Consider the following 12,396-nt stretch of genomic DNA (forward strand, 5'->3'; position numbering starts at 1 on the left):
TTAGATAACTTTTTACCATGTAATTTCAGGTGCACACACCATAGGGCAGACAGACTGCAGGTTCTTCAGTTACCGTTTATACAATTTCACGACCACTGGGAACGCTGATCCCACCATAAACCAATCTTTCTTGGAGCTGCTTCAAGCTCAGTGTCCCAAAAACGGAGATGGTTTGAGAAAGGTGGCATTGGACAAAGATAGTCCTGCAAAGTTTGATGTTAGTTACTTCAAGAACGTGCGTGATGGTAGTGGCGTTCTAGAGTCAGATCAGAGGCTTTGGGAAGATCCAGCTACAAAAAGTGTGGCTCAGAATTATGCTGGGAACATTAGAGGGATACTGGGATTAAGATTTGAATTCGAGTTTCCTAAGGCCATGATTAAGTTGAGTAGCATTGAAGTGAAGGCTGGTACTCAAGGAGAAATTAGAAAAGTGTGCTCTAAATTTAACTGACCAATCAATAATCAGCCAAATGCCTCTAGGTGAATCCAAAACCTTTACGTGATGATGCTTATGATAGACATTAGGATGTTTCTTCTATTAAGTATCAGAATGTTTCTTTTTCATATTAAATGGATGTTCTTTTATATATTTTATAAATTTTTTTATATACTAAGAATTTGGAAGTTTCGTGATCTCCGTCCCTATTTATCCAACGTATCATTCAGAATTTTAATTTGGAGTGAGAAGCAATTAATATCAAATATTATAAATTAAAAATAAATAAAATTAATTAAATATAATTATAAATTAGTTAAGTTATTTATTTTTTTGCTCATCAAATCTTTGGTTACATATACTTTTCCATAGTTTGGGTATATCAGCATATGAATTAAGATCATATTTTTCCATAGTTTGGGTATATCAGCATATGAATTAAGATCATATAAGCATTGTGTATGATAAAAAGGTTGAATCGTCGCCTGAGAGATTCGAACTCTCGCGGGGAAACCCCATGTACTTAGCAGGCACACGCCTTAACCACTCGGCCAAAGCGACTTGTTTATTCGTGGTTCAAATACATTTAATTTAATGGTGTAATAAATCTATTTCTGACGATTTCAGCTGCATAATGCATATAACGCTTATAAAGATGTATATTTGGTCGACAATTTACGGAAAGATAGAAATGGATTGTTTTGATGCATTGTCAATAACTAAATCTGATTCAGTACTTTATAAAATTGTTAGGGGAATTTCTTCTATGAAGAATGAATTTAGATGAAAAATAAAAGATATAATTAAATTTTTAGAAAGAGTATGTATTACACATGTTTTTTATTTTTTTTTTCTTTACTAAAAAGAAAAAGAAAATTCGTACTTTTTAGTTTTTAGTGAAAAGTATTCTTAACGTATGAACTGTTATTAAAACACATCATTATTAAACAATTGTTAGCTTAGTGGAAAAAAAATGTGATATGCATTTCCTAAATTGAAGTTCTAAGTTTGAATTTTATGAAAATTGTACTAACTAAGAAGGCTCAAGTTAAAGCATCTATTCCAATAATTCACAACATTATTCTTTGAATCTTTTAAACTGATTTAAACCATATACAAGTGCATAATTCTTTTCTTCTCTTTCTTTCTCTTTTCGTATTTGTTTTTGTACGGACAACTAATATGATTTAAACTATCAAGGTACTTGTAAAACAAGATAGTTACTTTATATTATTTTTATTATTATTATATAACTAAAATCATATCAAATTATATTAATTGGATCAAATAAATTTTGAGTGACATGCTATCACTTTACTTAATCCAAAAGGAATCTCTACTATATATATCTTGACATCATAATTCATAATTCCCTCTACGTTATATTAAAACAGACTTTTAGATAGTGTATATATATCTGTATATTATCTTGATCATCAAAATGTCTGAGACATATTTACAGCTCATCACTTGCTATCACTTAAATAGAATAATTATTGTGACCCGTAAGATTTAACGAAAGGACAAATAATTTTGGCTCCTTGAAATGACAAAATTTAAATTACTCAAACTTATAAAATTAGTTGTCACACACGCGTTTTTAAAAATAAATTAAATAATATATATTTATATACAAATACATAATAATTTATTTAAAAAAATTAAATAAATAAAATAAATATTTTATTTACGAATATAAGTTATTTGGAATATTTTTACTAATTTGTACAATATGTCTTATCTCGTTTACTGTGTAAATGAGATAAATATGTGCATATCTCGTTTACACTATAAATAAAATAAGACACGTCAGCGAGTATACGTATCACATTTGTACATGTGATACATAGAAAAGAGTCACCTCCACGTATCTTGTTTACAGTGTAAACGAGATACGCACATATTTATCTCGTTTATACTGTAAACGAGATATACACTAAGTTAAAACATTGTCACTGTAAACGAGTTATAATATGACAAATTTCAACCATCTATAAAAGGATCTACAAATTATTGTTATTCTCCACAAACATCTCAATCATTCTTCTCCTCCGTTTCTTCAATAAATTAGTAGAAATGTCTAGTGATGGTTGTAACGCTGTATTCCAACTGTCATATGTAAAACAGTGACACTGGGATTATATTTGAGTGTGAGAATTCTATTTTGCTTTGCACTCAAAGAATAGATTTTTTGTCAGAGTTAAAGAGTCTGATATTGAGGCACCTCGAAGCTAATGAGAGAAAAGAGGTTGGAAGAGTTCGGTACAAGATGCTAGCACCGATGAGAAATGGTGTATTTCGGTTTCATCTATTTTGACTCGATGGCGATGAGCATGTGCGCCTCATGTTTGATGTCCACGGGAGAATTGTGATTGAACAAGTGATTGGACTTTCTGTGGAGGTTCATAATGTTGGTGGTGGTGGTTTTGGCAGCTCGAATTTTGTCCAAGATGACGATCCACCTCTTACACTACCATCCCTCCACTATGCTAGACCAGTGGTAGACATGGATGTTGTAGAGTTAAGAACATAACTAACTTAAATGATGATGACAAACATTTATTTATTGGGTTAAACACCCAATTAGTTTTGATTGTTTTTTATTAGTGTTGCAGGCCAAAATTAAAGTAGCAGCAACCCAAAGAGATGGAAACAAGAAACAAAGATTGTTAGTGGATTTTCTAACACTCAAAGCCCAAAGAAATGAAACAAAAAAATCAATTGGGTTGAGTGGAAAGCCAATCCAAGCCTAAGTTAATCCATCCAAGTTAAAGCCAACGTCTACAAAGTTCTCTTCGGTCAGACTCATGAAGAAAGAGGGAAAGCTTCTTCCTGGTTCATTCACCAAAGAAGAAAGAAAGAGAAAGGTAAATCACAAAAGCAAATGTCTAATCTAATCAAAGCAAGCTAAGATAAGTCAGATGATAAAGGTGATTTATTTACATTTGCATGCAATTTATTTTCTTCGCTCCTTCTTCAAATTTCTACAACACCAATTTGGGATATATGAAGAAAGTGATTTCTGATAATCACTACTGTGAATCAAAGGCTCAAATTATTTCTTGGAGACAAAGAACTAACTCAATTGTTTGGATTTGGGTTTACCACTGAACAATTTTCTCTGCTGCTCTAAAGTTTTCGGTCAAGCAAAAAGGACCAGCTTTAAAATCCCTAATTTTGGGGTTAAATGAAGAAAGTGATGGCAAGCCAAGGGAGCTCAGAGTTCAAAGAGTTGACTTAGGAGATATCTAAACCGTGACTCTGCAAGAGGTACAAAAGGAAAAACATTTTTCGAATTTGAGTAAGGAGAGAGAACCAGTATCTGAGTTTGTTTGAGAGCTTCCCTGTGAAGATTTCAACGTTTTGGACAGTGTTTCTAAGCTAAGGAACATTCCGTTAAGATGAAGAGCTTCATCAGAAATAGCTAAATCCGGTTCAACTTACAGCAACAAAGGCTGCTAAGCATCGATCTCCTTCATGATTTTTAATCTTGTATTTCAATTTCAATGTATATCTTTCTGTATTGTCTTTGAGAGGTAAAAGGCTGAGAGAAAGACATTGAGAAAAAGCCTAAGAGTGAAAAAGGCAGAGTGAAACACTTGAGAGAAAAGTCAAGAGTGGATTATGATTTCCTTTGGTTGTAATTTTCTATCTTGTGCCAAGTACCTGTGAGGTACCCCTTTCTAGTTGGGTAAGCACTTATTGAAAAGAGTTTAGGTATTAGCATAACCAAGTCAAGTTTAGGAAGAAACTTGTGAGTCCATATAGGATTATGTGAATCCTAGGAAATTGGTGTATGTAATACTTTGACTATAGTGAAAATTCCACCACTGTTGTGGTGGAGACTGGATGTAGGTTGCAGTGCACAAGGCAACTGAACCAGGATACATGACTGTGTCAACTTCTTCCTTTCTCTTGCTATTCTATTTTCTGATATTTATGAGACAAAACAAAATTGTCTCTTAAATTTTTCGCTGCACAGATCAAAGAGAATCAAGTTTGATGTTGGTAACAAAGGCTAAATCAATTAAAGTAAAAGAAGGCCACAGATTCAACCCCCCCTTCTCTAAGCCTCCTGTAACCTACAGACATTGATGTGAGGAGTCCGACAAAGAGTATGTTACCGATAACAATGAAAATGGTTCCTTTAAGGATGATGATGAGGATGAGTTGGTACCAGAGACTCCAATTGGTGGATCAATTCGATACCTTTTGTCTGCTCCGTAACCAATTTCAGAGTTATTAGATGTACCCAGCCACTATCATATATTGGATTTGGATGTAATACACGAGGTAACTTTATTTTCAATATGGGTGTGGACGATTACAACACAGACGACGGTGTGGAGTTTAGGGTTGGTCACAGATTCAGAAGTAGAGACAATCATGCAAGGCATGAAGAATTACAGTATTCGGAGAAGTGTTGAGTACCGTGTTGTGGAGTTGGATCGGTTAAAGTATCATGTGCATTGCAGGCAATTTACTGATGGTTGTCCTTGGAGTCTCCGTGTCGCTGTTCGACAGAATCTCGGATATTGGTAAGCCTTACTTTATATTTGAATGAATTTTCTTATTTTGGTTAGAATTTTGACTGATTATATTTGAATTTGTTAGGGAGGTGCGTAAATTCGGCGGACTGCACACTTGTTTATCCCCACCATATCTCAAGATCATCGATAATTGGACAGCAACCTCATCTGTAGAATCATCATGCCCCTCATACAGTCTAGCCCATCAGTTACTACCCCTATTCTACAGGGTACAGTCAGGCAAAGCTATCACTTCAAACCCTCGTACATAAAGGTTTGGATGGCAAAGCAAAAGATAATTGCGCAGATATTGTGAGTTGGGAGAGAAGGGGATAGTGAATCAAATAGCGCAATTCTTCAAGGCGTGTATTACACACACTTTCCTTTAGACTTAATTCGCCCCCACCAATATACAATGGTGTGCAAAATGGGTTACTGGCGAATTTCCTGTAGGATACAATGAAGAATACTTGACTTGTTTATGCACTCACACAGTCAAGCCTTACACTAAATGATAATTTACAGAATAATATTCTCTATTATTTCTTTTGCGCATAAGAAAGTGTTGAGATGGATTATACAGCAATAATGAAATGAGGGAAATTTATAGAGACGAAGTACATGCAACATGCAGCTACGTACTCAACAGACACACCTTTTCAAATAGTTACAACCTTTTAATAGACATAACTATTCAAATAGTTGCAACCTTTTAACAAGCATAACTTTTGAATAAGTCACAACTCTATGAAGAGATGTAACTCTTCAAAATAGCTTTTCACATATTTTGAAAATATATATCTCACAATCCCCCACCATTTTCAAAATTTCTTTTCAATCCTATCATTATGGAAGTTTTATGCTTTCAGTAGAGGTATCTTGCGATTTGAACCTTTACCTAGTAACCAGTGGTATCCACTCATTCGAATTTAAAATGGTAGACAAGCTTTGAACCATTTAACTCATATGAACAAGAGTGCACTGATGACACATAAAATTTCGGTATCATTTAGATGTTATACTAAATATGACACATTTAGTATACTACATGGCCTTGTGTCTTGTATCCTTTCGTGAGTGTTTTAAGAGTAAAATCTTAACTCTAAGAACTGGCCTCAGTTCACACTCATATATGTAGACTCTATAAAAAATATCCCATAATTAAATACTTCAGCAATAATATGCTTGCTATAGGTCTATTAAGAGCAAAGCTCATCCTATTCCTTTATACCATTATGGTTCCAAGTACTTTTTACCTTGGGATGAAAGAAATAATTATGAGTACTTGCAATTACTCTAATAGTATACTTTACCGCATTGAACTCAAGACTTCATGTTACTCAAGTGTGAGTTGGGTTTCCACCATTGGTAATTATTTAAAATACGGATTTTAGTCCCATCCATTTTGATGTTTTAAACACCAAATCCCTTGTCAATTCTTTCGTCAAAGGATCTGCAAGATTTTGTTCTGACCTTATAAAATTTATAGATATAACTCCATTACCAATAAGGTTTTTAACATAGCTATGTCTTACTCCAATGTACCTAGATTTTCCATTATAGACTTGGCTATAAGCCTTTGATAATGTTGCTTGGCTATCACAATGTATAGAAATTGGAGCCATTGGTTTTGGCCAAACTGAAATTTCATGTAATAAATCTCTAAGTCATTCAGCTTCCTTCCTTGCTGCTGCCAAAGCAACAAATTCTGCAGCCATAGTAGAGTACGTTATGCAAGTTTGTTTCTTGCATCCCCAAGAAATAGCACCCTACCAAGGGTAAAGATCCAACCACTTGTTGATGCATGATCCTCTGTATAGCTTATCCAACTTGCATCTGTATATCCTTTTAAAACAGAAGGTTCACCACTATACAACAAAGTATAGTTTATTGTTCCTTTCAAATATTTTAATATTCTTTGGACAGCATGCCAATGGTCTTTAAAAATCTTAAATTTATCAAAGACTTCATCTTTAGAATGCATCAAATATATATAATAATATCTACTAAAATCATCAATAAAAGTTACAAAATATTTCTTTCCACCTATAGTAGGCCAACCATGCAAATCACATACATCAGAATATATTAATTCTAATAACTTTGAATTTCTTTGTACTCTTTGAAAAGGAAGTCTTGTTATTTTGGTTAACATACAAGTTGTGCATACATCTAAATTTTTAATTGATTTTAGAATAAGATCATATTTTATCATATCATTTAATTTATGAAAATTAACATGTCCTAAACGATTATGCCATAAATCAAAGGACTCGGCAATATAAACAGAAACATTATTATTATTATTATTATTATTATTATTATTATTATTATTATTTACAATATTCAATTTAAACATATTCTCACATAGATATCCTTTACCCACAAACACTCCACCCTTAGACAGAATAAATTTGTCTCCTTCAAATATAGACTTAAACCCATACTTGTTAAGTAGATGGACAGAAACTAAATTTTTTCTGACTTCGGGTACATAATATACATCAGTAAGAGTCAGTACTCTTCCAGAAGTGAATTCAAGTTCCACCGTTCCTTTGCCCATTACTTGAACAGTTGATGCATTTCCCATGTACAGAATAGTCCCATTCTCTTCTTTGAATGTCTTGAAAAAATCTCTATTCTTGCATACATGTCGAGTCCGGAATCTATCCACCATGATCCAATGTCTTCAATCATGTTGATCTCAGAAATAACAGCAATAAGATTATCTTTTATTGCTGTGTTGTTCTTTTCTTTCTTCTTTTTTAAGAAACGACATTCTTTTTTAAAATGTCCTAGTTTTCCACAATGAAAACAATTTTTTTCTTTTTATTCTTTCTGAAATCACCATTATTACCTTGAGATTTATTAAAATCTCGGTATCTCTTTTTGTTAGGCTTGTTGGATTTTCCATCTTCCATTACGTGAAGATTAGCATGAGCACTTTGCTCTTTAGTATCATCTTGTTTACGATACTCTTCTTCAAAACGAAGGTGATTACTTAATTGCTCAAGAGAAACATCATCCTTTCTATATTTCATAGTTCTTTTGAATTCTTTCCATGATGGAGGGAGTTTGTCAATAATTGAAGATACAATAATGGTATCATCTATGTGCATGTTATGTTGCTTAAAATTATTTAAAATATGCTCAATTTCATGTAGTTGTTCCATAACAGATCTATCATCAACCATCTTATAATTATTAAAGCGAGTGACAAGAAATTTCTTACTTGTTGTGTTCTCGGCCATATATTTTACCTCTAATTTGTCCCATAGTTCTTTTGCGCTCCCAACATTTTGGTAGACATCAAACAGTGCATCAGCTATGCCATTGAGTATGTGCCTGGTGCATATATAGTCATCGTTGTCCCATTTTTGCCTGGCTCGTGTTTCTGCAATGGCCTCCCCTTTAACTTCTGGTGGCCTTGGTATGGTAAGAACATATGCCACTTTTAGTGTTGTGAGGAGGAAGTGCATCTTCTTTTGCCATCGTATGAAATTTTTACCATCAAATCTTTCTAACTTGACAAAATCCGACGTCATCTCCTTAATTGTTGCAGTGACCATTTTGTTTTATTGGTGAATAATTAAGCCTAAAGATTGTGAGTTGGGAGAGAAGGGGATAGTGAATCAAATAGCGTAATTCTTCAAGGCGTGTGTTACACACACTTTCCTTTAGGCTTAATTCGCCCCCACCAATATACAATGGTGTGCAAAATGGGTTACTGACGAATTTCCTGTAGGATACAATGAAGAACACTTGACTTGTTTATGCACTCACATAGTCAAGCCTTACACTAAATGATAATTTATAGAATAATATTCTCTATTATTTCTTTTGTGCATAAGAAAGTGTTGAGATAGATTATACATCAATAATGAAATGAGAACAATTTATAGAGACGAAGTACATGCAACATGCAGCTACGTACTCAACAGACGCACATTTTCAAATAGTTACAACCTTTTAACAGACATAACTATTCAAATAGTTACAACCTTTTAACAAGCATAACTTTTGAATAAGTCACAACTCTATGAAGAGATGTAACTCTTCAAAATAATTTTTCACATATTTTGAAAATATATATATCTCATAGATATATGGTGAGTAGGAGGAATCATACAACAAGGTATCACAGTTGTTACAAGCATTGCAGAGTTAATGTCCTGGCACAATATATGATCTCAATGCGATACTGTACTATGATGGGCAGTTGGTGGTGCATGACTGCTGCCAATTTGATAAGGTTTTCTTGAAATTTCTTTGAGATACTGTACTATGATGGGCAGTTGGTGGTGCATGACTGCTGCCAATTTGATAAGGTTTTCTTGAAATTTCCTTCTTGAATTGAAGCTTTCAAGCATTATAAGCCTTTCGTCTCCGTGGATGACACGCACCTGTAGGACAAATATGGGGGTTATAAGACCCCAGATTTTTGAAAATTTAAATAATAAGTTATTTGTGATTTATTATATTTATTCATGATTTTATTTTCAAAAAATATTTACGAAAAAGTAATTAAATCAAAGTTATGAGACATTTAGTTTAAAATTAATTAGGATTTATATCAAAAAATCAATTAGTAAATTGATGAATAAATAATGTACTTGAAATAATTTTATTGGGTCAAATTTAATTTTTAATTACTACTCTACCCTCTAATTTTATTAAAAAATTATCAAAGCACCCTTATCCCTCTTTACCCAAAACAAACCTAACCCTAACACTCACTCCAAACCACCACCCCCTACAGCCCTATATTTTTCAGGAAATAGACGAATAAGCCTTTGAAAAGCTTACTGAGCATTGGACGTAAAATAGTTTATTTTGAGGATTAATTTGTATCTAGTTATTGTGTTTCCTCGCTTTATTATTGGTTATGCATTTATAAAGAGTGACAGGAATTTGTAATCATAATATATGTTGTATATTATTTGTATAGACTATGATTATAAATAAAGAATGCTATAATGATGTGATATATTTGTGTGTGTGTGTGTTTTAGAAGAAAAGTTTTTAAGGATTTTAGGTAAAGGTGTTACGACCCAAAATGAGTCATAACAGGCGCTCAGGAAAATAATCTTATAGCAAGCTTAACATACTCAAATATAAATTGAATAAGCAAGTTACAAATATTTTACAAGTTCTAAAAAAATAATTATATATTTTTAACACAAAAAATTAAAATAACTAAGAATGGTTGGATCCTGCCTGTGACATATGGAGCATATACTTCTAGGAATTCGACAAAGAATAGGTACTCATTACAAACCATTACTCTTAAATAGAAAGTCTCACAAGGTCAAATATTTGTTCTTGAAATTTTAAAAAAAAAGGGGTGAGTTTTGCAACTCATTGACTAGACAATAGATCTATAATTAACATGAGACTATACAAACATTATTCATCAAAGTAATTTTAATTAGAAAATAATAGTTGATAATAATAAGTGAATCAATAAGGGAGTTCTCATACAGAAATCAAATCAAAAGTCCACACCTAGGCGGCTCCACCTCTATGGGTAGCCCTTTCCTCTAGTGTGTCCGTACGGAATAACAGATCCAACGTGTGGCCTACAAGTTAGGCTAGTAATGCCCCTGCTAGCTGAGGTCTGAGCCAGATACATCTAGGTTAACGTCATAACCGCCGTTAACTACGATTTTCTAATACGAGCCTCCCAAACCAATTCAAAATATATAATTTCAAATACAACAAATCTTTGATCTTTCAAATATATAAGGTATCGAATCAAATCAAATCAGATAATACTTTCTTATCCAAATCATATTCAATCATATTTTCTCAATGTTAAGGCATTTCAAACATATTTCACAATTCTAAAATAAGTGAGTACCAACCAAATTTTAATACTTCAAAAATACATATTTGAGTAAAATCAATACTTTAAAATAATATAAAACTTCTTCAAACATACATATAGTCTCGTAAAAATATATAGTCTCAAGTGCATATTAAAATGAGCTTAACAAGGATAAATATTTAGTTCTAATAAATCAATTAGTAAAACTAATTTAAAATCCTTTGATAATAATCTTTGTGAGTATAACTAAGTTCAAAGCACCGTATATCAAAATAATTATAGACGTAAAGTCAAACAATTATAAATGTAAAGCCTACTCACAATGTGGTCCCAAGGAATCGAAGATACCAAACCCGGAGTGCCAAATTCAAGATGAGAAGGATTGAAGTAGAATAAAACCAATGAGCACAGAATTTGGACCGGAGTAGCGACAAGATGGAGCTGGCGATAGTCATGGGAATCGGGATAATGACAGAAACGGTTCAGCTCCAGCAACACTAACAATGCCGGTGGCAACAACGATGGCTTGGTTCAGGTACATCCGAACGGCGACAGGAATAGCGCAGGAGCGGATGGTCCCTCCTCCTTGGCGTTTCTCTCTCTCCGGGAACTCCTCTCTCTTCGAAGCTCCAAATCTGCAACTACGACAACGACGACGAGGCTGGCTTTGACGGCGGCGGCTAGGCTTTTCTTGGCGGCAGAGGCGCGGCGGCCATGGCAGCAGCAGCAGAGTTCCAACGGTGGTGGAACCTCCCTACGACCCCTTCTCTCTCCACGTGCATTCTATTTCTCTCTCGGCGACAGATCTGGCAGCGCAAAATGGAGGCATGAACGGCGGCGATGGTGGCTGGGCTTGACAGCGATGACCCTTCCCACGGCGGCTCTGGGTAGAACAGCGTGTCTTCTCTCTGTTTGTGAACCTCCATGGACGGAGACGATGAAGACCTCGATAGGGACGACGGCGACGCAGGCTCCACGAGACGCTGACGCCTCCTTCTCCTTGCACAGCTCTCTTTCTCCCTTGGTTCTGGCTTTCCTTGCGTTGACACGACGGCGGTGACGGTGGCAGTGACGCCCACCGGCGCCACCTCCCTTCCTTCCTCTTCTCTTCCCTCTCTGGTTCTCCCCCTCTTCTATTTTCCCTTTATGTTCTTTTGTTCTGCTGTTGGGTAAGGGGTAAGGGTGGCTAGGGTTTTGGTGAGTGTGTGTGAGGGAGTGTGTTGTGTCAAAATTAGGGTTAGAATTTTGGTTTGGAAAAAAGAGAAGTAAGGGTATTTTAGGGATCTTACATTCTTACCTCCTTATAAAAATTTTCGTCCTCGAAAATTGATATAACCTGCAAAACTTTACTTGATTTTAGCACTTTACGAAATATGAGAAAGAAGTATAACGAGGTGCAAAAGTTACAAGATAGGTTTCTGTTAAAACGATGCGATTGGCATTCACCTACTCTCGCTCCCTTAAAAACTTAGATATACATAGCACTTTTCAGTTAGTTTATCAATCTCCTCAAAATACACTTTTACTTCATAATCTCTTGGTTCTGTTGTACATCTCCTTGGTAGTAACCAGACCCACGTCAAGCCTTAGAATCACAACTTTCT

At 34.4% G+C, this 12,396-nt stretch overlaps 2 protein-coding genes and 1 non-coding gene across 3 annotated transcripts in view; 1 reads left to right on the forward strand and 2 right to left on the reverse strand.

Annotated features, from left to right (window-relative positions):
* The window catches only part of LOC107630432 (peroxidase 25), a 2,391-nt gene extending 1,827 nt beyond the window's left edge, over positions 1-564 (forward strand). The window contains exon 4 of the mRNA XM_016333552.2: positions 30-564. Within this exon, the coding sequence (XP_016189038.1) occupies positions 30-451 (422 nt within the window). The 3' untranslated portion in view covers positions 452-564. The remainder of the gene's footprint in view (positions 1-29) is intronic.
* On the reverse strand, positions 916-997 carry TRNAS-GCU. The gene has a single exon. It is a non-coding gene; the product is annotated as a tRNA-Ser (tRNA).
* LOC107633065 lies at positions 7,761-8,534 on the reverse strand. The gene has a single exon (XM_016336700.1). The coding sequence runs from the start codon at positions 8,532-8,534 to the stop codon at positions 7,761-7,763; it is 774 nt and encodes a 257-aa protein (XP_016192186.1).

This window comes from Arachis ipaensis, chromosome B03 (assembly GCF_000816755.2).
Source record: "Arachis ipaensis cultivar K30076 chromosome B03, Araip1.1, whole genome shotgun sequence".
Taxonomy (NCBI): Eukaryota; Viridiplantae; Streptophyta; class Magnoliopsida; order Fabales; family Fabaceae; genus Arachis; species Arachis ipaensis.